At 56.4% G+C, this 21734-nt stretch overlaps 5 protein-coding genes across 15 annotated transcripts in view; 2 read left to right on the forward strand and 3 right to left on the reverse strand.

Moving 5' to 3' along the window:
- Nucleotides 1–14: 14 nt before the first annotated feature.
- WDR6 (WD repeat domain 6) lies at nucleotides 15–7551 on the forward strand. 2 transcript variants are annotated; one of them, XM_014791835.2, is made up of 7 exons: nucleotides 15–194; nucleotides 3227–5708; nucleotides 5812–5895; nucleotides 5986–6102; nucleotides 6201–6319; nucleotides 6420–7026; nucleotides 7158–7551. In XM_014791835.2, exons 1-6 carry the CDS (start codon nucleotides 89–91, stop codon nucleotides 6878–6880), a joined length of 3369 nt encoding a protein of 1122 aa, XP_014647321.1. In that variant the 5' UTR covers nucleotides 15–88; the 3' UTR covers nucleotides 6881–7026; nucleotides 7158–7551. The 2 variants fall into 2 exon arrangements, with proteins under 2 accessions (XP_014647321.1, XP_087287101.1); XM_087430975.1 differs by having other exon boundaries at nucleotides 19–168.
- DALRD3 (DALR anticodon binding domain containing 3) lies at nucleotides 7086–12180 on the reverse strand. Of its 5 annotated transcripts, XM_004419674.3 has the most exons (12): nucleotides 9977–12176; nucleotides 9600–9895; nucleotides 9196–9452; nucleotides 9036–9115; nucleotides 8823–8951; nucleotides 8386–8456; nucleotides 8225–8286; nucleotides 8037–8119; nucleotides 7764–7946; nucleotides 7575–7688; nucleotides 7404–7472; nucleotides 7086–7322 (listed from the first exon to the last, which is right to left on the reverse strand). In XM_004419674.3, the coding sequence occupies exons 1-12, from the start codon at nucleotides 10139–10141 to the stop codon at nucleotides 7203–7205; spliced, it is 1629 nt and encodes a 542-aa protein (XP_004419731.1). In that variant the 5' UTR covers nucleotides 10142–12176; the 3' UTR covers nucleotides 7086–7202. The 5 variants fall into 5 exon arrangements, with proteins under 5 accessions (XP_004419731.1, XP_087287103.1, XP_014647332.1 ...); XM_087430977.1 differs by having other exon boundaries at nucleotides 7764–8119; nucleotides 9036–9085; nucleotides 9977–12180; XM_014791846.2 differs by having other exon boundaries at nucleotides 7764–8119; nucleotides 9977–12177.
- A 462-nt stretch (nucleotides 12181–12642) lies between these two features.
- On the forward strand, nucleotides 12643–14234 carry NDUFAF3 (NADH:ubiquinone oxidoreductase complex assembly factor 3). 3 transcript variants are annotated; one of them, XM_087430984.1, is made up of 6 exons: nucleotides 12643–12761; nucleotides 12989–13181; nucleotides 13274–13466; nucleotides 13631–13697; nucleotides 13803–13903; nucleotides 13983–14234. In XM_087430984.1, the coding sequence occupies exons 2-6, from the start codon at nucleotides 13105–13107 to the stop codon at nucleotides 14091–14093; spliced, it is 549 nt and encodes a 182-aa protein (XP_087287110.1). In that variant the 5' UTR covers nucleotides 12643–12761; nucleotides 12989–13104; the 3' UTR covers nucleotides 14094–14234. The 3 variants fall into 3 exon arrangements, with proteins under 3 accessions (XP_087287110.1, XP_087287109.1, XP_087287108.1); XM_087430983.1 differs by having other exon boundaries at nucleotides 12650–12856; XM_087430982.1 differs by having other exon boundaries at nucleotides 12650–12780.
- Nucleotides 14235–14769: 535 nt separating this feature from the next.
- IMPDH2 (inosine monophosphate dehydrogenase 2) lies at nucleotides 14770–19671 on the reverse strand. The gene is made up of 14 exons (XM_004419680.3): nucleotides 19517–19671; nucleotides 19028–19076; nucleotides 18706–18807; nucleotides 18525–18599; nucleotides 17954–18160; nucleotides 17347–17434; nucleotides 17074–17273; nucleotides 16905–16995; nucleotides 16709–16804; nucleotides 15592–15735; nucleotides 15362–15506; nucleotides 15124–15267; nucleotides 14960–15043; nucleotides 14770–14860 (listed from the first exon to the last, which is right to left on the reverse strand). Exons 1-14 carry the CDS (start codon nucleotides 19612–19614, stop codon nucleotides 14839–14841), a joined length of 1545 nt encoding a protein of 514 aa, XP_004419737.1. The 5' UTR covers nucleotides 19615–19671; the 3' UTR covers nucleotides 14770–14838.
- Nucleotides 19672–19954: 283 nt separating this feature from the next.
- Nucleotides 19955–21734, reverse strand: part of QRICH1 (glutamine rich 1) — a 46415-nt gene continuing 44635 nt past the window's right edge. For all 4 annotated transcript variants that reach the window (XM_004419681.3, XM_004419682.3, XM_014791905.2 and 1 more), the window contains one exon: nucleotides 19955–20888. In XM_004419681.3, coding sequence (XP_004419738.2) covers nucleotides 20696–20888 — 193 coding nt within the window. In that variant the 3' untranslated portion in view covers nucleotides 19955–20695. The remainder of the gene's footprint in view (nucleotides 20889–21734) is intronic.

Genomic DNA, 21734 nt, shown 5'->3' on the forward strand with positions numbered 1-21734 from the left:
TGTAGTTCGGCAGCGCGGCGCGCGGGGAAGGCTCGTCTCGCGAGAGCTCTGCTCGCTTCTTGGCCGTCGCAGCCGCAGCGACTAGAGGATGGACATGGACGCTCACGAGGACTGTGTTTGGCCGCGGGCAACCTCGGAGCTCATACTTCTCCCGGTCACGGGACTGGAGTGCGTGGGGGACCGGCTGTTGGCGGGTGAGGTTTGGGTTGAGGCGCGCGCTAGCAGAGAAGAAACTGAGCGCTCGCCTGGGTCGGGGCCGTAAGAACAAAGGGATGCCCCGAGGAGAAGGACGGGCGGCCAGGCTGAGGCCCGGCCGGAGGTGGGCGGGAGCCCAGGAGGTGGCGAGAATGAGGCCGGGCCCGAGGAGCTCAGGAGACAAAAAACTGATGCGGCTACCGAGGCCCTTCATAAACTGCCGCTGATGTGGGAAGGGCGGGTGGGGCCGCGGAAAGGCGCGGGGGAAATGCGGTGGTTTCGGAGGGGAAGGGGGAAGGAGGGAGGTGTGTGGCTGCTTCGATGAGTTGGGTTGGGCTTTGGCCTCGCAGGAGGAGATGGGGCGAGGTGGTCGAGGATGAACCCCCGCCAAAGTGGGCGGGTCCAGGGTGTGGCTTCTCTGGGGAGGGCGGGGCCCGGAGGGGCGAGAGTGAGGCTTCTCTCTGGAAGGTGGGGATGAAGATCCACAGACGAGGATGGGATCGCGGTAAGCCGGGGATGAGACCTTTCTGAGTGGGCCAGTGCTCGCGGAGGCGGAGGCCCCTCCTGAGGTGGTTGGGGTCCAGGAAATCCTATGGCCTCTCCGAGGCCTCTCCGAGGAGGGCCTGGTCGGGAAGCACAGGCCTGGGACCTGGGGAGCAGTGAGGCCTGACTGGAAGCCACTAGGGACTGGTGATGGTGCTGCTGAGTTTTATAAGGGTCCCGAGGCAGGCCAAATTGGCTGTCAAGCCTTGAGCCGGCTGCTACCAATCCTAAGAGGGGCGGATGTGTGTGTAGTGGGGGTAGGGAGGAATGGCCCAGTTTTAATCTGGTGTAGGGACTCTGGGAGCCCAGGGTTCCTACTATGAGCTAAACTCCTAAGGCTCCTGGAGGAGGGGATAGCTAGGCAGAAACCTCAAGGACCACAAGAATGAGCTAGGAGAAGAAAAAGTGTGAGTTCCTGGCAGAGGGTAAGCATGTCAAAGGCCTTGAGGCTGAGAGAATTTGTCAGTTTGGGGGAAAGAGGGAATTCCTATGAGGCTGGAGCAGAGGTGGGGTCTGGGAGGAGAAGAGGCCGGAGAAATGAGCAGAGGCCAGACGGTTTTAAGTCTAGATCTGACTTTATCCTTAAGGGTGGTGAGGAGGCCCCATTGAAGGGTTTTAAGCAGGAGAATGACTTGGGAAATGCAGGTTAGAAAGCTCTTCAAGTGAATTCACCTACTCCTGTGACTTCCAAAATGACTTTTATATTGCTACAATTTTCAAATTCCACCCATGTGCACCTATAATCTGAATTCCCAGCTCTGTTCTCTTGTGAGTTCCAGGCCCAAGCAAACAGGTGCCTACAAATTGAAATACTCTTGCTAGGTGCTCCAGCTCAGCAGGGGGAACACCAGCCACTCAGGTGCCCACACCCAAGAATCTGCCTAACTCCCCAAGTCAGTCTGGTTGATTTTGACTTCATATATGTGGCATCTGTCTATTTCTCTACCTTTATTGCCATTACTCAAGGCCATGCAACTACGTCTCCCTGACCTCCTCAGGAGCATTCTCTCTAGCCCATCCTTGAGCCCTTCATCTCCTGTTCCAGCCACACTACCCAAAGCTCTTGCTCACCTCAGGGCCATCAGACTTGCTGTTTCCTCTGCCAAGAAAGGTTCATCCCCTCTCTCCCCTACCTGCTCTTCCTCTGGCTAGCCGCTGCTCTCATCCTTAATTCCTCAGCCTAAATGTTATGTCCTCAATGTAGCCTCCCCTGACACTCATCCAATCTGGTTAGATTAGACCAGGGTTTCTCAGTCTTGGCACTATTGATGTTTCAGATCAGATCATTCCTTCTGTGAGGGGCTGTTCGTGCATTGTAGAGTGTTTAGCAGCATCCCTGGCCTCCACTCTTAGATGCCAGTAGCAAAACCCCCAGATGTGACAACAAAAAATGTCTCAAGACATTGCCAAATATCTTTTGGGGGGAAATTGCCGTATTGAGAACCATTGGAGTAGACTTTCCTATTTTATATTCTTAAAGCAACCTATATAGTTCTTTCCTGGAACTTACCAAAATTATAATGATATAATTTACTTGTGTAATATTGTTTAGTGTCTGCCTAATCCATAGGAGCTTGTCTTACTATTCCAGCATATAGTTCATTTTCTAGTTTATAATTGATATTCAATCAATGTTTACTGAATGTTGAAAGATTGGGATTGCAGGCTAGGAATGGCATGAGGGACAGTTATCGTCATCTCAGGTTAAGAAATGGTGTCCTGAATCAAAGTCACTGTGGTGGGGAGGATTTACAAACTCTTTAGAAAATGAAATCTACAGAACTTGGAGCCAGAGGAAATGTGGGAAGTTAAAAGGAGTAAGCTGTGAACTTCCAGTTTTGGGCTGGGGGGTGGGCAGAGGGTGGTAAAGATCATTGTATGAGGAGAATTGAGAGAACTTGAGGATGAGCTAGTGGAGTGGGAGTTGCCTGCAGGGCATCCAGGAGGCAGCTGAGGGTCACAGGAACCTCTGCTGCCAAAGTGTGGGCTGCCTCTCCTAGTTGTCCCCATTGATGTTGAATGTGCTCACATCTTCTGAGATAACAGGGAAGAAGCTCCTGGAAATCAGGAGGGTTTCTGCCATGGCCCCAAGGTGGAATGATTGCTTTAGCAGGACAGCCTCTCCCCTGGGGGAGGGAGGAGTGGGAAGATGCATGTAGAGATAGATGAGGCTAAGGATCTGGGGACTACAGCTGAGATGGTTGCTGTCTGAAGCATGAGAAGTTAGGTTGGGTGAGGAGGAGACTGAGTTTGAGGAATTTGTGGTTGAACTGAATGTCAGGAGTGACTGATGAGGGGATCAGAAAGTCAGCTCTGAAAGTCCAGCTGAAGCTGAGACCAAGGACTTTCTAAGGTTCAAGCCTGCAGGATTGTGTATCCTAATATATTCATGGGCTACATGCTGAGTGTTTTCCCTGCTCCCCTGTCTCTTCTTGGCTCCATCAGAGTTGAGAGAGGGGTCCTGATGTGGCTCTTTGCCTCTGTCTAGGTGAGGGGCCTGATGTCCTGGTGTACAGCTTGGATTTTGGCGGACATCTGCGGATGATGAAGCGAGTGCAGAACCTGCTTGGCCACTATCTTATCCATGGGTTCCGAGTACGACCAGAATCCATTGGAGACCTTGACTCGGAGGCCATGGTGGCCGTGTTTGGGAGCAAGGGACTCCGAGTTGTGAAAGTTAGCTGGGGACAGGGCTGCTTCCAGGAGCTCTGGCGCTCTGGCCTGTGGAACATGTCTGATTGGATCTGGGATGCACGTTGGCTTGAAGGGAACATGGCCTTGGCCCTGGGCCACAACTCAGTAGTGCTATACGACCCTGTGGTGGGGTGCATCCTGCAGGAGGTGCCCTGTACAGACAGGTGCACCCTCTCTTCAGCCTGTCTAATTGGAGACACCTGGAAGGAGCTGACCATAGTGGCAGGTGCCATTTCCAATCAGCTGCTAGTCTGGTACCCAGCAGCTGCTTTAATAGACAATAAGCCTGTGGCCCCTGACCGACGGGTCAGTGGGCATGTGGGTGTCATCTTCAGCATGTCATACCTGGAAAGCAAGGGCTTATTGGCTACGGCCTCAGAAGACCGAAGTGTTCGCATCTGGAAGGTGGGTGACCTGCGGGTGCCTGGGGGTCGGGTGCAGAATATTGGGCACTGCTTTGGGCACAGTGCCCGTGTATGGCAAGTCAAGCTCCTAGAGAATTACCTTATCAGTGCAGGAGAGGACTGTGTCTGCTTGGTATGGAGCCACGAAGGTGAGATCCTCCAGGCCTTTCGGGGCCACCAGGGCCGTGGGATCCGGGCCATAGCTGCTCATGAGAGGCAGGCCTGGGTGATCACTGGGGGCGATGACTCAGGCATCCGGCTATGGCACCTGGTAGGGCGTGGGTACCCAGGTTCAGGGGTCTCAGCTCTCTGCTTCAAGTCCTGTAGCAGGCCCGGTGCCCTCAAGGCTGTGACGCTGGCTGGCTCGTGGAGACTACTGGCAGTGACTGATGCAGGGGCCCTGTACCTCTATGACCTTGAGGTTAAGTGCTGGGAGCAGCTGCTGGAGGACAAGCGTTTCCAGTCTTACTGCCTCCTGGAGGCAGCCCCTGGTCCTGAGGGCTTCGGACTGTGTGCCATGGCCAGTGGGGAGGGTCATGTCAAGGTTGTCCCTATCAACACTCCAACTGCAGCTGTGGACCTGAACCTGTTCCATGGGAAGGTGCACAGCCTGAGCTGGGCCCTGCGTGGCTACGAGGAGCTCCTGTTGCTGGCATCAGGCCCTGGCGGTGTGGTGGCTTGCCTAGAGATCTCAGCTGCACCCTCTGGCAAGGCCATCTTTGTCAAGGAACGTTGCCGGTACCTGCTGCCTCCGAGCAAGCAGAGATGGCACACATGCAGTGCCTTCCTACCCCCGGGGGACTTCCTGGTGTGTGGGGACCGCCGGGGCTCTGTGTTGCTGTTCCCCTCCAGACCAGGTCTGCTCAAGGATCTTGGGGTTGGAGGCAAGGCTGGGGCTGGTACTGGAGCACTTGGAGCAGGTAGTGGCAGTGGTGGAGGTGAGAACACCTTGGCCGAATGGGGCCCTCTGTCCACCCTCCCTTCTCTGCATGGGAAGCAGGGTGTGACCTCAGTCACCTGTCATGGTGGCTACGTGTACACCACAGGGCGTGATGGCGCCTACTACCAGCTCCTTGTGCGAGGCAGCCAACTCCAACCAGTCCTAAGGCAGAAGTCCTGTCGAGGCATGAACTGGGTGGCTGGGCTCCGTATGGTGGCTGATGGGAGTATGGTCATCCTGGGTTTTCACGCCAATGAGTTTGTGGTGTGGAGCCCCCGGTCACATGAGAAGCTGCATATCATCAACTGTGGTGGAGGGCATCGCTCCTGGGCCTTCTCTGATACTGAGGCGGCTATGGCCTTCGCCTACCTCAAGGATGGGGATGTCATGCTGTACCAGGCTCTGGGTGGCTGCACCCGGCCACACGTGATTCTTCGGGAGAGCCTGCATGGCCGTGAGATCACTTGTGTAAAGCGTGTGGGCACCATCACCCTGGGGCCTGAATTTGGGGTGCCTAGCTTTGTGCATCCTGACCACCTGGAGCCTGGCAGCAAGGGGCCTGGCCTGATCGACATCGTGATCACATGCAGCGAGGACACTACTGTCTGTGTCCTGGCACTCCCCACAGCCACGGGCTCAGCCCATGCGCTTACAGCTGTTTGTAACCACATCTCCTCGGTGCGTGCAGTGGCTGTGTGGGGCACTGGCACCCCAGGCAACCCTGAGGATCCTCGGCCAGGCCTGACTGCCCACGTGGTATCGGCGGGGGGCCGGGCTGAGATGCACTGCTTCAACATCATGGTTACCCTGGACCCTAGCACCCCAAGCCGCCTCGCCTGCCATGTCATGCACCTTTCATCCCACCGGCTAGATGAGTACTGGGACCGGCAGCGCAATCGGCACCGGATGGTCAAGGTGGACCCAGAGACCAGGTGATGTGCACTGCCAGGCAGGAGCATGGGGTGGGATCACGTAGGGCAAGCCCTGTGTAGCTGCTCTCAGGCTCTGCCTGATGACCGTGTGTTGTCTCTGCAGGTACATGTCTCTAGCTGTGTGTGAGCTCGACAGGCCTGGCCTTGGACCCCTTGTGGCTTCAGCCTGTAGTGATGGGGCAGTGAGGTGAGAGCCTAAGGGTCTAGGGGGCCAGGAGACAAAGGATGTAAGGTTGTCCAGAATGGGTTCTGAGCTGGGCCACCCTCCGCCCCCCAGGCTCTTTCTTTTGCAGGACTCTGGGCGGCGGCTGCAGCTCCTGGCTGAAACCTTCCACCACAAGCGGTGTGTCCTGAAGGTCCACTCCTTTATGCATGAGGCACGCAATCAGCGGCGGTGAGAGGGGCTGCATGATAGTTCTTCATGGGTCGAGTGGGGACTTCTATTGCTTTCTATCTCCCTCACTGACCCAGCTGCCCTCTCCTGGCTCCCAGGAGACTGTTCCTCTGCAGTGCAGCCACCGATGGCAGCTTGGCCTTCTGGGATCTCACCACTGTGCTGGACCATGGCTCCACTGCCCTGGAGCCTCCAGTGGACCCTGGGCTTCCCCACCGTGAGTAGCTAGTGTGCAACCATGGCTGTCCCTCCCTGCCTCCCACTTTGCATTCACCCATGTGGCAGGCTGGGCCCTGACGACCATCTTCTTTCTCCAGGGCTGGGAACCCCCTGCCTGACCCTCCAGGCTCACAGCTGTGGTGTCAACAGCCTGCATACCTTGCCCACACATGAGGGCCATCTTGTGGCCAGTGGCAGTGAGGATGGCTCCCTCCATGTCTTTGTGCTTGCTGTGGAGGTGTCAGAGCTGGAAGAGGCTGTGGGGGGTGCTGAGCTGGTACCTCAGCTGCATGTGCTAGAGGAATACTCTGTCCCCTGTGCACATGCTGCCCATGTGACAGGCCTCAAGATCCTAAGCCCAAGCCTCATGGTCTCAGCCTCCATTGACCAACGGCTGACCTTCTGGCGTCTGGGGCACGGTGAGCCCACCTTCATGAACAGTACAGTGTACCACGTACCAGATGTGGCCGACATGGACTGCTGGCCCGTGAGCCCTGAGTTTGGCCACCGCTGTGCTCTTGGGGGCCAGGGGCTTGAGGTTTACAACTGGTATGACTGAGGTGTCCCGCGGTGGCCGGTGTGCTAGGCATGGGGCCTGCTCACAGACAGAGTGGAGCAGGAGTGAGTGTCTGTGCCCATGCCTAGTGTGCCTCGAGGGGAGGAGGAGGCAGCCGCGGGTTCCTGACTTCAGAGCAGGAGCTAGAGGTGAGTAGAGTGCTGCCTGGGCAGAGTAAAAACCTGTCCCAACCCCTACAAGACAAAGCTTTGTAATAAGCAATTTATTTTGGCTCCAGGTCTCTAACAAAATCTGTAAGTTTTTTGCTTTTTTTCCCCAGTTGATGACTTTGTGAACATTCCCAGATACTGGGGCCTCTGTGCCCTTAGATGTGGCTTAGTGGAGGGATACCCAGCATGGCCAGGCCAGTGTGGAGCACTTGACGTACGGCTCGCAGAAGCTGCAGACGGGCAAACATTTGACCAAACAGGTGTGGCCGAGGCTCCTGCAGGAGAGAACGGGCCTGCTGGTCTCATCCTTTGCTTCCCCTACATCCCCCTCACACCCCGTTTTGCTGTGCACTTACCCCTAGGATGTGTACACGGTTATAGTATGAGCTGAAATCCATGCTGAGCTGCACCAGGAATTTGCAGACCTAGAGAAAGACTGAGTCACTGGCTTATCTTTTTGCCCTTGTGCCCCAGACCAGAATAAAGAACAGAGTGTGCAGTGTCTGTCCTAGTCTTCTCTGCCTCACCATCTCCGTGCGTGCAGTGATGTGGAGCCCCGGGGCTGTGCGGGCCAGTGCTGCTGTCTGGCTCAGCAGGTCTGGGAAGGGGAGGACACTGTTGAAGAGCAGCAACCACTCACCCTGCGGGGGAGAAGGGTGCTGGGAGGGAAAGTCCAAGCTGCCTGTGTGTACCAGCTACCCAGGAGGGACACTCACCTCATCATGTAGCAGTGAGAAATCCAGACTGCTCACAGGTGGAAAAGCAGGGTACAGACCTTGTTCCATGCTGCGCCTGTAACCCTCAAAGAGTGTGGCGAGACGGGCACAATTGTACATAACAAAGGTGCCACTCTTGGTGCCCTTTGTGGAAATGCCACTGTCGGCCAGAGCCAGGAAGAGCTGAGGAATAGAGCAGAGCTGCAGAGAGGGAGGGCAGCCACCACACAGCCTGTCTCCCCAGCCCTGGTCCTGTGGGACGCCCAGGCTCACCTGACTCTGTGGGGCTGTGCTGAGCATCTCAAACTTAATGGTTGCCACCGAGAGAACCCCAAAGATTTCTGTCCAGGCTGGGTCTGAGGGAGTATAGGTCAGTCAGTGTCTGCAGACAGGGAACAAGGGGCAGGGATGCAAATAACCTGCCCCTACCCTGAAGCACAGCCAGGGCCTCCCATGTGCACCTTGTGCCAGGTCCCTGCAGTGCTTCAGTGCTGAGGCCTTGCATACTTGGGCATGCCGGAGCCTGCATTTTGAAAAGAGTGAGAAGAGGGCCAGTGGGCAGAGTCCCCCCCCCCCCCCACAACTACCCTGGTTCAGTGGCTTTCCTTCCAGCCTCACTCACTCGTAGTACTCGGGGGCAGTCAGGGTGCCGGGTGCACCAGCTACTTTCACTGGGCCACAGACCAGGTGCTTCTGTCAGAAAGATAGCAGGGCCTCAACCAGTTGGCGATACCCTCCAGCAATAAATCCCTCAAGAAACCTAAATCTGGTGCCTGGACTCCCCCAGCTTTTAGCCACCAGGCTTAGTGCCTCTCTCAAGCCCAGCCTCTCAGAATGCAGTCCGGCCTCCTCAACCTATTCTTCAGTGGTCTCTGAGATGTGCCTCCAGACCCCACCTTCTCCCAGGCCTCTGCACCTGCTGCATGTGCCCAGTCACCAAACCTAACATCTTCCCCAAGATCAAGTGTCACCTCTGGACCCGTCAGCTAACAGGCCCCTTGTTGGGTTTTCAAGGGCCTCTGAGGTTGGTGAGGGGGCGCTCCATCATCACTAACCTACCTGTCTGAGAGGAGCCCGGCTGTCCAACTTCCACCAAAGCAGGTCCAATTTTTGTTGCTGGAACTCCTCCTCACAGCTCACCACGTGTACAACCATGCAGCTGTCTGCACCAGCATCTGGAGCCGCAGCCTATGGGGTAGGAGGACAGTCACTGGGGGAACACAGGACAACCGGTTTGCCAGAGGCCTACAGTATGAGGAGTGGATCACTAACCAGGCCTAGGGAGCTGTCCTCAGGCCAACGCTGCACAGCCTCCTGTAGCTCTGCCAGCACGGAGAGCAGATCCTCAGTCACTGCAAGGAGAACACACAGGCGCTGACGCTAACCAGGAGTGCGGGGGTCCCCGCATTCTTTCTGGCCCTCCAGGTCTTACCCAGACAGTTGTCCAGATTGGGGTCATAGCCAGCTGTGCGTCCCCGTTCTTCCACCAGCTCCTTCAAGCACACTCTGCCCAGGACGCCAGGGGGCAGGACTTCCCTGTCATGGGCAAGGGTAAGCTCAGCAAGTGCGCTGCTTCTCAGGGCTTCGGTCGCGGATCTCTCCGAGGCAGTGGGCCAGTCCACCCGCAGTTGCTGCAGGAAGGTCGGCATGTGCGGGTCCCGCACAGCGGGCACTAGACGCACACTCACCCTGTGAAAAGAAGGCGGCCGCCTCAGCCTGAGCGCCTGGCCCAGCTCACCCCTACTTCCCACCCGTAACGGCCAGTCCCCAGGGGCTGCGCAGCTGTACACCCAGGACGGTCCGCCTTCTCTTTTCTGGCCGAGTGTCCCCGCTCACCCGTGAGCTTGCAGAACTCGCGCCAGGTGATCGGCCACAAGCACGGCGCGCAGCTGGCTCAGGCGGAGTGCGCAGGGCGCGCCGCGCAGCGCCGGGCAGTGCAGGATGACGCGCAAGCCCGGTGAGGCGGGCGCGGCGGGCGCGGCATAGGCGGCCACGGCCCCGAGGACGCGCTCGAAGACGGCGGACCGCTGCAGCTGGAGGGTCAGACCTGCGGGGGTCGGCGCGCAGCGCAGCACTGGGGCCACACCGGGGCCCTGCAGGTCGGCGACCGCATGAACCACACGCTCGGGCACCTGCGAGAGGACAGACGGGTGAGCGGGACGCGGCGCTCCCAGCTACCCCTAGCCGCACGTCCCTGCCCGGCTCGGGCCCACCTGTCCGTCCCCGAAGCGCGCCTGTAGCGCGCGCCGCGGCGCCAGGAAGTCTCGGGCACGCAGGTGGCGGGCGCGCGTCTCTTTGAACCACACAGGACCGCCTGGCCCCAGGGCCGCGTTGAGGGCCCCCAGTGTCTCCACAACCCCAAGGCGCCCCGTCGCCATGGCGACCGGAAGGAGCGAGCGGAACCGGAAGCAAAATGTCGGGAGGTCGAACTTCCGGCAGGACCGGTTAGCCGGGGCGGGGATCTGGCTGTGGTTCCTTAGTGGACAGGTGCGCCAAAAAGAACCACGGCGGCCCCAGCGCTTCCTTCGCGTGGCCCATCTGCCCTGCCCGGCCCCGGGTCCGAAATCTCGGAGTCCGCTCTGGGTTCTTTCGCCATCACCCGCATTAGCAACCAGGGAAAGGATCCTCGGGATCCGGTGGAGGCTCAGACAGGCCTCTTTTCTCTCATTGAAATCTTACATCTCCGTGTATCTGATAACGTTTCGTTTCCCCCGTTTTATACGTGATCAAAACGTCAAAAGTTCCCAATGAATTGTCACTGGACTAGGGCAGCTAACATTAAAGCCACTTTTACGACCTATTAAAAAATATCTCATTTTTAAAAGAATTTGTGGTCTGCGGTTTCAGGTTATTTGCAAGCATTTTTCCTTTGAGATATGTCATCTTTATTCCCCGTAAATGTTCACTCTGATAGAATTGTCGGTTTTCTCCTCTTGATTCTTGAGGAATTAGAAGCATCATGACGGTTTCCAGAAATGCCAGCTTTTCAATGTTTCTCCTTTAGCCTGGTGTACTTTAACAAGGATCCTCCCGCTTCCTGATTTAGGCAATAATGAGCCATTGTGTGCCAACTAAACAATGTGACCATGAGAAGACCCAGCTAAAAGATAGCTTTCAGTTGGAACATCCCACTCTACCAGAGAGAAAGCTCTTTCCTCTGTCCCATGAGGGCTCCCGAATGTTTTCACTTCAATGTAACTTAAATCCCCTTTTCCTCTCTTTTTTTAAATGGAAATCGAACCTGATGCAGCACAGAGTGCTGGGAAACCTGTGATCTCTGCCCTGGAGCAGTGTGAGTGCCCAGAGCTCAGAAAGTAGGGGATCCTAGGGGCAGGAATAGTTTGGCAAGGCCCCTTTCTTGGCCAGGGCTTCAAGGCCCTGCTGGGAGGCAACGAAAGAGCCCTGGGCGGACACGACATTCCCGATGGCTTCTTGTGTGCCCACTCAACGGGAGTGATCGTGTCATTCCAAAGCGCTTTCCATGCCGCAGGCGCACGACCCGGGGACAGCTGTTAACAGAGTTGGGGACCAGAGGCTGAGGCTGGGGACTTCAGCTACTCTCTGTACACGAAGGCGGTTGGGGTGGTTTTTCCCCAGGAAGTGGAGGGCTATCTTTAGCGAGCTGCGGGCTGGGGCGGCCCTGTGGGACTCATCGCCATTGCAGCCCTATCTGGAGGCCCCAGGTCCTCCCTCCTTCACCAATGTTACCCTGGGTTCGAGAGATGGCCACTGCCCCGGCTCTCCGACGTCTACGACCGTCACTTCCAGTCTGAGGGCGCACCTGAGATGGACTGAGCCCAGAGCAACCCAATAGCATGTCTGGGGGTCAGGGGCTAGCCCACCCCATCTGGGCCAGGACGTTGCTCAGGCAGGAGAGCAGGGGACGAAATCCAAGCGCAGCTGGAATGCTCTGGAGACAACAGCTGCTTTTGGGATTCCGTTGCCCGCTGTCCAGCCGTTGGGGGGGGGAGGGTGTCGAGGAGGGGGTCGGTCCCTCGGCCAGGGACCAGATCAGAACCCCCACCCCTCCATTCCCAGTCCCAGGAGGCAGACCCAGGAGTAGGCGGTGAAACCTAGTCTAGTGGGAACGAGCCCCTCACCTGGGCACCAAAACAATAGGAGGGGTGGGGGGGGCCTCCCCTGGGACGGGGTCCCGAGCCGGATTAGATCCGCGGGGTAGGATTAGTCCTGTTGGTCCCATGCAGCCAGAGCCACTGGTGCGGTGATGGTGGCGGGGCAGGCTTCGGGATCAGCCAAAGAGGGAAGCACGCCCATGGGGACCGGAGAGGAAGTAAAGCCGCGCGCCCGCGTCGGGACACCCCCTACCCGGGGCCCTTTGTCCGGTGACGCTGCCAGCGCCAGGAGCGCTAGGAGTCCAATGGGCCCACACGGCGGCGACGGGACCCCGGAGAATCCATTGCGACCGTCCTCGGTCGTGCTGAGCCTCCCGCCCTCCCGCCCCGCGGATAGCAGACGCTGCAACATTCCCCTGAGGCCACAACACGGTGGGCGCTCCGAGATGCCGGAACCCCGTGCGGACGCCAGCGACTCTCGCGTCAGTAGGCCCCTGTGATTCGGCTCAAGACGGAGGGCGGGGGAATTCTCGGGACGCTAGCAGAGTGAGCGAGGACAGGGCGATGCTCCAGCCGTTGTCTAACTCAATGCCTGGTCCGCTTCGGCCCAGTCGGTAACACCCGAACAGCTCAAACTGTCCCAGCACAGCATCCTCTTCCGCTTGTTGTGGCCGCAGACTCGGTGCCATTTTTAAGGTGAAACCACCCGGCCACGCCCCCTCGCGCTCCCGAGAAGCCAATCCACGCGTGGCCACGCCCCGCTCGACGCGCGGCGGCTACGCCAACGGTCGCGCGAGTGACGGTTGGGGAGGGGCGTGATTCGGAGGCCAGCGAGGGGAATTCGAGCTGCGCGCCTCGCCTTCGGAACCTGACGCCCGAAAGCCTGGGATTAGGGTCTTGGAGGCTGGCACCACGCCCTAGCCAGGTGTGCGGGACTCGACCAGGTGCGCGGCCGGCCCGCCCCAGGCCCCAGGAGCCCTGCGTAATGGCTGAGAGCCGGACGCCAGGCCACGCCACCTGGTATCCGGCTCCCCCGGGACGGTCTGCGGGGGCCCAGGGCAGAGCGGGTAGCAGGTGCAGACACCGGAGCTGCGCTGGGGGACGCGCCCTCCTGGGACAGATGGCACTGGCCGGCTCCCTCTTCCCGCGCAGTGCCGACCGAGCTGTGCGGTGCCCTCCGTGACGCAGGGGGCGCTGCATCCAGGCTGAGCTGGGCTCTGCTACGACCCCGCTGACTCTGCGCCCGCTTTCCCGCGCCCTGGTCTGCCATGGCTGCCGCGTTCGTGCTTCGCGGCGTGTACCGAGCGCAACCCGCACTGCGCTCTTCGTCCGCGGAGCTGCTGTGGTGAGCTCAGACCCAGCGTCCCTAAACATCTCGCCCCCCACGGCCGGCGATCCCCGGTCCGGCACCTAGACCCTGACCATACGCCTCCGCAGGGCCCCACGGCGTGGGCATCGGCTCACACCGGCGGATGACGAGCTGTATCAGCGGACGCGCATCTCTCTGCTGCAGCGCGAGTCTCCGCACGCCATGTACATCGACAGCTACAGCAGCCGCGGCTTCACGGTCAACGGAAATCGCGTGCTCGGGCCCTGCGCGCTGCTCCCGCACTCGGTGGTGCAGTGGAACGTGAGCCCTTCCCTGCAATGAGGAAACTGAGGGCCAGTCACAGACCTGCCCTTTTATTCTATCCCTGGCAAACTTGGCTTTTCCATTGCCCCGTTGTGGAGCAGGTAAGGGGCCGTGGGGAGAGCTGCGTCGATCTGTATGTAACCTGTCTCCTTCCCACACAGGTAGGATCCCACCAGGACATCACTGAAGAAAGCTTCTCTCTCTTCTGGATGCTGGTGCCCCGAATAGGTATTGGAGGAGGGGAGGGCTGAGGTGTTGAGCCCCAGAAAGCCACTCCCATTTCAGCCTGTCAACAGACCTGGCTGTACACTAGCCATACCTATCCTTTCCTAGAGATTGTCGTGGTGGGCACTGGAGACCGGACTGAGCGGCTACAGGCTCAAGTGCTGCGAGCCATGAGGCAGCGGGGCATCGCTGTGGAAGTGCAGGACACGGTAAGCCCTGGGACTTGGGAATGGTGAGGGGAGCCCAGGCCTAGCCCTAGCCAAACTGATGCTGGCTTTCTCTTTACAGCCCAATGCCTGTGCCACTTTCAACTTCCTGTGTCATGAAGGCCGAGTCACAGGAGCTGCTCTCATCCCCCCACCTGGAGGGACAGCACTCACTGTCCAAGCTGCAGAATGAACCAGCAGGAACTAACCTGTCCAGGGGGATTTTGACTCCTTTTGCAGAGTGCAGGGGTTCCCCACACACTTTCACCAGCCCCTCCCCTTTGGCACTGTAACACTTGACTTGCTTGCTAGCATATTAATAATTTAATCTGTCTCTCCCGTTTCGTACTAGATGTGTTGCTGGCCAGGGGCTGCTGGCTCAGTGGGCTCTTGGTGGGGGATGTGAAAAAACCAAGAGGTCACCTTTTCATCTGGACTGCCTGGCCCCACAGAGGCCAGGAGGCAGTAATGCATCTGTTCCAAACTGCAGATCTATCTACTTGCTCACATATAGATTTGAGGAGATCTCAGTGCTTTCTCCACAAAGTCCTTTAGAGATTCAAGTTAGAGAACATGTATGTGGGTCTCAACTTGGTCCCATGTGGCCAAGATTTGGACTAGCAGGAGGCCCTGTAGATGCCAGTCCAAAGCCCCATGGACTGTTCCATGACCCTTCCTAAGCAGCCAGTCAGATTCTCAATGTGAGACCAAACCCTTGGGAGTCAAGAGCTGGCTTGCCAGCTGCCTCAGGAGGGACTTTTTGAATTTAGAACTACTATCCCCTTCCAGGTCCATGGAGCACCCATACCTTAGGGTCTGAGGCTTCCCCTGGAAATGAGGGTGTTGCAGAGCCCCACCTGCCTGTTGACCTCAAAGATCAGGCATCACTTTTTTTCAAACTTTTATTGAAAAATTGAGGAGGTGTGCTGTATCCCTTTTCAGAAAAGCCGCTTCTCATACCTGTAGGCAGAAGGACCAGCTGTGAGGTGAGGGCAGGAGGGAGGCATGGCAGAGACATCTACCCCAAGGACAGAGGGTAGAAAAGGGTTGGTCACTTACGAATGGAGGCTGTGGACGCCACCTTCCACCTGAGCTGAGGATGTTCTCTTCTCAAACTTGAGCTCCCCAGAATACATCATGGCTCTAAAGAGGAGCAGGTGTCAGATGTGAGAAGCTGGCCCTGGACCAGCCCCTCTACCCATGTCCCAGCTCCCCAGGCTTACCGGACTTGGGTCAAACTCTTGGCACCGATGTCCTGGCAGGAGTGCTGGATGCCAGCGATCAGGTAGGGGACAAATTTGTGGATGGACCCTTTGTCTTGCACAGCCCCAGACACCCCTTGGGCCACCTTGATTTTGTCAGCTTCACTGCAAGAAGAGACAAGAAACATGGGCAAAGTCATAGTACGGATGAGGCTGTTAGTGCACGGTTAGCGTAAGGTAACTGACCTTGCTGTCTCACCTGAAATATCGGTTCTGGCTGCTGAGATGCTTGTCCATGGCATCAAGAGAACCCATACCACGATATTTCTTGAGTCGGATCCCATCGGAGAAGAAGTACTCGCCAGGGGCCTCAGTGGTAGCAGCCAGGAGGGAGCCCATCATGACTATAGACAGATGGAGTGCTGGGGACAGACCCTGAGCAGCACTGGGGAAGGAGTCCCACCAAGCTCCCTGGGTGCTGGTCCTCACCTGTGGAGGCTCCAAGTGCCAAGGCTTTGGCAATATGGCCCACATTTTGGATTCCTCCATCAGCGATGACAGGAACGCCAAAGCGCCGCGCGTATTCTGACACCTTGTACACTGCTGTTGCTTGGGGCCGCCCACAGGCCAGCACTGTTGAGAGATGGAGGAACAGATGGGTGGGTGGAGTTGGGACAAGCAAGGGGCCCTGTGGCCACGACTCAGCACCCAGGAGCTCTCAGCTACACCTGCACCAGGACTGCAGCCTAGTTTAGGAAGAGGCATGTCTGGGATGGCTGCTGCCCATTCTGCCTTGAACAGTACAAAGAACTGTGATGACCTCCACTCACCCCTGCATGTGCACATGCATGTGTGCATGGCCCAGGGAAGCCTCAGGCACATGCAGTCAGCAGCCGGGAAAGCCCCGCCCAGCTGGTATCAGCTGGGGTAGGGGTCACCGTGCAGTTAGTACCCAGAGGCCCATCCCTTCCTCACTGCATGGTGGACAGCTCAGGCAAGATCAGGGCAGTGGTCGAGTGGAAGAGTGGGCTCCAGAGTTGATCCTGGAGCTGTGCCTACTGCAGGAGATGTGGGCAGAGCAGGGCCTACCTGGGGAAGGAGGTCCTGCCCTATAGGCACCCCAGGAAGAAGAGGAAGCTGTGTTCTTGAGCAGCCCCAAAACCATGGTCTGTCATTCAGCTTGCCCTACCCACCCGTCAGCACCACAAACCCCAGGAGCTACAGCTACAGTCAACCAAGCAGCCGGGCAGTGGGCAGCTGGGCCGGGCCAGTGGGCCGGGCTGGACTTACTATAGCAGCCCGTGACAGTAGAAGGGCATTTGGGGCTGTGGGACTTTATGGCTGGAGGGATCTTGGGAGCCGCTAAATAAAACAAACAGACCAGAGTTTAGAGAGGGCGCAGAGCAGGAGCGAGGAGGCCAGGCTAGGCAAGGAGAGTGGCAGGTGAGGAATGACGAGAGCTCATCTTGCTTCCAGCATGTCACCCATCCAAGGGGCCTGTTTGGCCCTGGGGCTGCCCCTATCGGAGGACTCATTGTAGTTCCCATGAAAGCTCTCAACTCCAGGGCATCGGGGTACTAAGGGCCCTGTGAAAGCATCTTCTCACCTTCCTGGGTAATGCAGATAGAGCCACTGCCCATGCCCACCCGCAGAGCATCTACACCAGCATCAATGAGGTTCTTGGCCTGTGCAGCTGTGACCACTGCAGTGAAGAAAAGGGAAAGGCTCACGTGAAGGTCTAGGTGAGAACCTAGCTCCCTCACTTCTCACCCCACATCCTTCAATGCCCAGTCTTGCCTTACCATTGCCTCCAATGACTTGGAGACTGGAGTATTTCTCTTTGATGTACTTGATCATGTTGATCTGGAAGATGGAGTTTCCCTGGGAAGAGTCCTGGGACAGGGATGAAGTCCCAGTGAGAATGCTATGTCAGCTGCCCCTACTGCCCGCCCTGCCTGTGCAGCAGCTCACCAAAACCACTACATCCACACCGGCCTGAGCTAGCAAGTCCAGCCGATATTTGTCATCCTCATGAGTGCCAATGGCTGCGCCACACAGCAGCTGCTTCTTGGCGTCTTTGGAGGCCAATGGGTAATCTCGGTTTTTCTTCAGGTCTGTCCGGGCAATGATGGCCACCAACTCATCGTCTTCATTTACAATGGGCAACTTCCCTGGGGGCAGGGCAGGACATGAATCAGGACCCTGGTCTTTGGTTCCAGAACCCTTCCTACCTATAGGACTCACCCTTCTTGCTGCGCTGCAGAATTTCATTTGCTTCCTTCAATGTGATGCCTGCAGGGGCTACCACCAAGTCTTCCCTCTTCGTCATGATCTAGGAGGGCGGGAAGCTATGAGGAAGGGCCAGAGACTAGATCTCCCAACAGACCCTGCCCTAACTCAGGGGTGAGATTCCAAAGACCACTATGTTCACACCTGCAACCAAACCACCCTTCTCAAGTGAACCCAACAGTCTCTTAAGCAAACTAGTGGCAAGAGTGAGAATGGAGTGGAAAGGACAACATGGTACATGGAACTACCTGTTACATTGTAGAGAAGAGTCACACAGCAATGACAAGAGAATTAGAAGAGGAGGCTGAAGTTGGTCCTTGAGCACTGCCCCCACCCTGGGGGTGGCAAAGAATACAGCATATATGCTGGCAAACATTTGGGCAGATTGAGAACCTCTGGTGGGAAAGGGATGCAGGAACCCGATGCAGGGGTCAGAAAGTTGGCTGGGCATTCACCTTTCCTGGACAGCAGAGGCCCTCAAAGATGCCATTCAGGCAAGAAAGCCTCCTTGTCTTTAGCCTGGGCTGCCAGAGCTTGGCTTTGCTCTGCCAGTGGCACCCACCTCTTCTAAAAACCGGTCGTGCTCCTCCTCCTTGAGAAAATCAATGTCCCTCGAGGAGATGATACCCACCAGGCGGCTCCCCATCCGGCCTGTGTCGGTGATGGGGATACCACAGAAGCCATGCCGGGCCTTTGCTTCAAACACATCTCTCACACGATCCTTGGGGCTAAGGACCACAGGGTCCGTGATGAATCCCTGCTCATATTTCTGGAAGGGATGGTGAGAAAGGGCATTTCTGAACTGCTTTCATCAGGCTCCTCGTGTGAAGCCTAGGGTCTGTGCCAACTCCCCCTTTGGCAGTGCCACAGGACCAAATCACACCAACAGCTCAAACCCAGGGATGGGAGACATGGGTGGCCTGTAGGCACTGTCCACTTGGTCCTCTTCTATTGCCTAAGACTTGGTCCTCTTCTATTGCCTTAAGACACAGGGTCTCAATCTCTTCTAAGAAACTGAACGCCCAAATGGGAAAAAACGATCCTAAATTAGGAAAATAAATCCCCCACTCCCACCCCACTCCACCTCAGTGCAATTCCCAGGAGCTCTTGACCACGATCCTTGCCCTTCTGACCTTCACTTTCCGAACTTCGTTGGCCTGGAATTCAGGTGTACAGTTGTGGTGGATGAAGCCAATACCACCTGTAAGCTGCAGGATAAACAGAAGACAGAAAAAGTGACAGAGGCATAATTGCATGTTTTTGGGTAAGAGAGATGGCGCTACTGCTTCTGCCCTCATACCCCACGGTGCTCACCGCCATTGCTATGGCCATCCCAGCCTCGGTGACTGTGTCCATGGGTGAGGAAACCAGTGGGGTCTTCAGAGTGATCTTTTTGGTTAGAGCAGAGGTCAGGTCCTGAGGAAATAAGGCCAGCTAATGTGGGAACGCACCTCATATACCTCAGGGTGACGCCAGGTCCCCCACAAAACAGGTGCCTTGTATGACCTGCATGCCGGTAGGATCCTTCCATAGAATCCACCCCCAAGCCCAATCTGGTGAGGTAGCCGAGAGACCAGGGGACATTAGCATCTTACCAAACCTTGATGCTCGGGACCCAATTGCTGGCCATACTCACCACCTGGTCTGCAGTGAAGTCGATGTACCCAGGGAGGATGAGAAAGTCACTACGGAGGAGGGGAGTGAATTGGGAGTAAGGCTCAGGCTTAGGACAGCCTGAGACACCATCCCCATACATGGTGTCATAAGGCATTTGGACAGAAAAGGCACTGACCCTAACCTATGTGTCACAAGCAAGGCAGAACACACGGTGGAGATTGAGAAGGGAGACTTTTTCTGCCACCTGTCATCAGCACCCCTGGCAACCTGACAACTCCATGTGCCCAGAGAATGGAGTTTCTAGCCTGAAATCCCAAGCGCTGCCAAGATACCTCCTCCATCCCGCCCCGCTTCAGATCTGTCACATTGAGCCCCAGAGATGAGTGGGTAATTTCCGGAACCTGTCCCCCATGCCCGAGCCCAAGCGGGCTCAATGGAAGCCCCACCCGGCCTGCCAGCCCAGCGCGCCGCCCCTCTCCTCGCCCAGGTGTGCCCGCTAGGCCCGCACTTGTAGGTGAGGCCATCCCCGCAGTTAAACAGCTGCTGTGCCGTGAGCCCGTCGTCTGGCACGTAGGACGTGCCCCCGCTAATCAGGTAGTCCGCCATGGACACGGGTCAAGTCCGCGTGTCTCCGAGGACCGCGCCGCAGAGGCCTACGCCTTCTGGACCGCGCCAATATAAACCCGCCGATAGCGTCACTGCGCCCAGTGCGTCGCTGACGTCAGGACGCAGTGCGGGCAGGCGGAGCCGGTGCGTCTCCGGGGCGGGGCTGGAGGGAGAAAACGCATGCGCACAGCAAGCCCTAGCCTCGGCGCCCTGGAATTGGTCTGTTTCCCGTCGCTGCCCCCTCCCTCAGGACCTTGGCCCTTTCAATTAACAGGCATGGCTTTGCTTCCACTGTCCCGCCAGGCTCCTCCCAAATAAAGAGGCGTTGTTCACTAGCATATTGAAAAGACGTGCTTGTCATTCTTAATAAACAACTAGATTAAGAATACATAAGAGAAACAGAGTGGTATCTTTATATGATACACAAGTGTATGTTACAAGAATTCCATCAGGCACAGGAGCCTCAGGTTTAAGGCCTCAATGTTAGGCCAAAAAAAAAAAAGCCATGGTAAAGTTTTTACTTTAACATCTAAAATGTCACTTGTCATAAAGGAGGGTGTAATAGAAATTGTCTTTAATAAATCATAATTGAAGTTCCCCTCATTTTCCTTCCATTAAGATGCTAAGTTTATATCTGAGCATGAAGAAAGAACAGACCGTGGCTCCCCTGTGGTCAGCAAAGTCTGCCAGTCAGAGTGGAAGCCAGCTGGGGAGATTCTCTGGAGGGTCCATCCATCATTAATTCCATCTTTCTGGAGGAAGGGAAGGGGCCACATCTCTCCTAACAGTCCAAGCCCTTTCCCCAGGCCCCAGACAAAAAAGAAAAAGTCAGCCAGCAACTTTCTAGGATGTCTGGCTCTCAGGAAACCCAAAACCCCCACAGGCTGAGGAGTCTGCTGCTGCAGGTTTATGAAGATGCACAGGGGGCAAAGTTTCCTTTTACATTTTAAACAGAAGCAGTCTGAAAGGCTTCATAACTACACCAATAAAAAAAGAAAAAAGAAATGGAGGCCTCTTCTTTAGTGTGAAATTCTGTCCGTTTTTTCCTGGATGGTCTCCCTTGCACCATGGCTAAGGGATCTCAGTGCATGGTGCTTGCGTTGGCCACTGCAATGGCCTCCTGAATTTCTCGTATCACCAGGATCCGAGTCAGCATCTGTCCCATCTGCTCTCTGCTGATAGGCTGGACTGAGTACCAGATTGGACTGTTGGGGGCGACCACCGGCTCGGGCGTCAGGTAAAAGGTGTCATTCCGGCCTTTCACACTCTGGGGGCTGAAGAACATGTCGATAAAAGCTGGGTAAAACTACCACAATCTCAACCCTCCCACCTTGAACCTCCCAGAAAGATGCTGTCTGCAAAAGTTGGGAAGGCAGCAGCTCTGGAAGGTATGGTGGCACAGCTACTGAATTCCATGCAGCCAACACACAATACCTCTAGGACCTCCTTTGCGGCTACTGCAAATGCCAGTGATAGGCTGCTTCCTTTCTGCTCCTCCCTCACATACTGCCAGCTGCGATTTCTCTGACTAAGCACCTGCCTAGGACTCCTGGGGCTCATCTACTTGAGTCCAACCATATCCCACTTGGAACCAACTTCACTGCCCTCTATCTCCAAGTCTTTGCTCACATTGTTCCCTCTACCAAATTCACTCATAATTCCTCAATTCCACCCGAGAGGCTCTTTTTGCCTTCCCAGCTTCACTATGATGCTGGGGCCCTTACCTGAGCTCACCCTCCCACTCCCTCAATGTTGTGCTGCACCTCTCAACTTAGCACATGCTACCCTCTCACGGTTATTCATCCATCCATTCAAGATTTATCAAAAGGCTACTGTGTGCCAGCCCTGCACTAGGTGCTGATGTTAAAGAAATGAGCTAGACCCAAGAGTCCCTACCTTATGAAGCTTACAGATAAGAGGGGAGACATACAGCAATTAAACAGTTACACAAATACAAAATGACAAACAATGGTAAGTGCTACAGAGGAAACAGCCTGAGAGAACAGGTAGGGAATCTGGAAATGCTTCCCTGATAAAGCTGTGTTTGAGAAGAAGGATAGATAGGAGCTAACCAGCCAAATGCGCAGTGTGTGTGTGGGGTTGCCCAAAAGGGAAAAATT

The sequence above is a fragment of the Ceratotherium simum genome, chromosome 5, assembly GCF_057802395.1.
Source record: "Ceratotherium simum simum isolate JZ-2026a chromosome 5, ASM5780239v1, whole genome shotgun sequence".
NCBI classification, from domain to species: domain Eukaryota; kingdom Metazoa; phylum Chordata; class Mammalia; order Perissodactyla; family Rhinocerotidae; genus Ceratotherium; species Ceratotherium simum.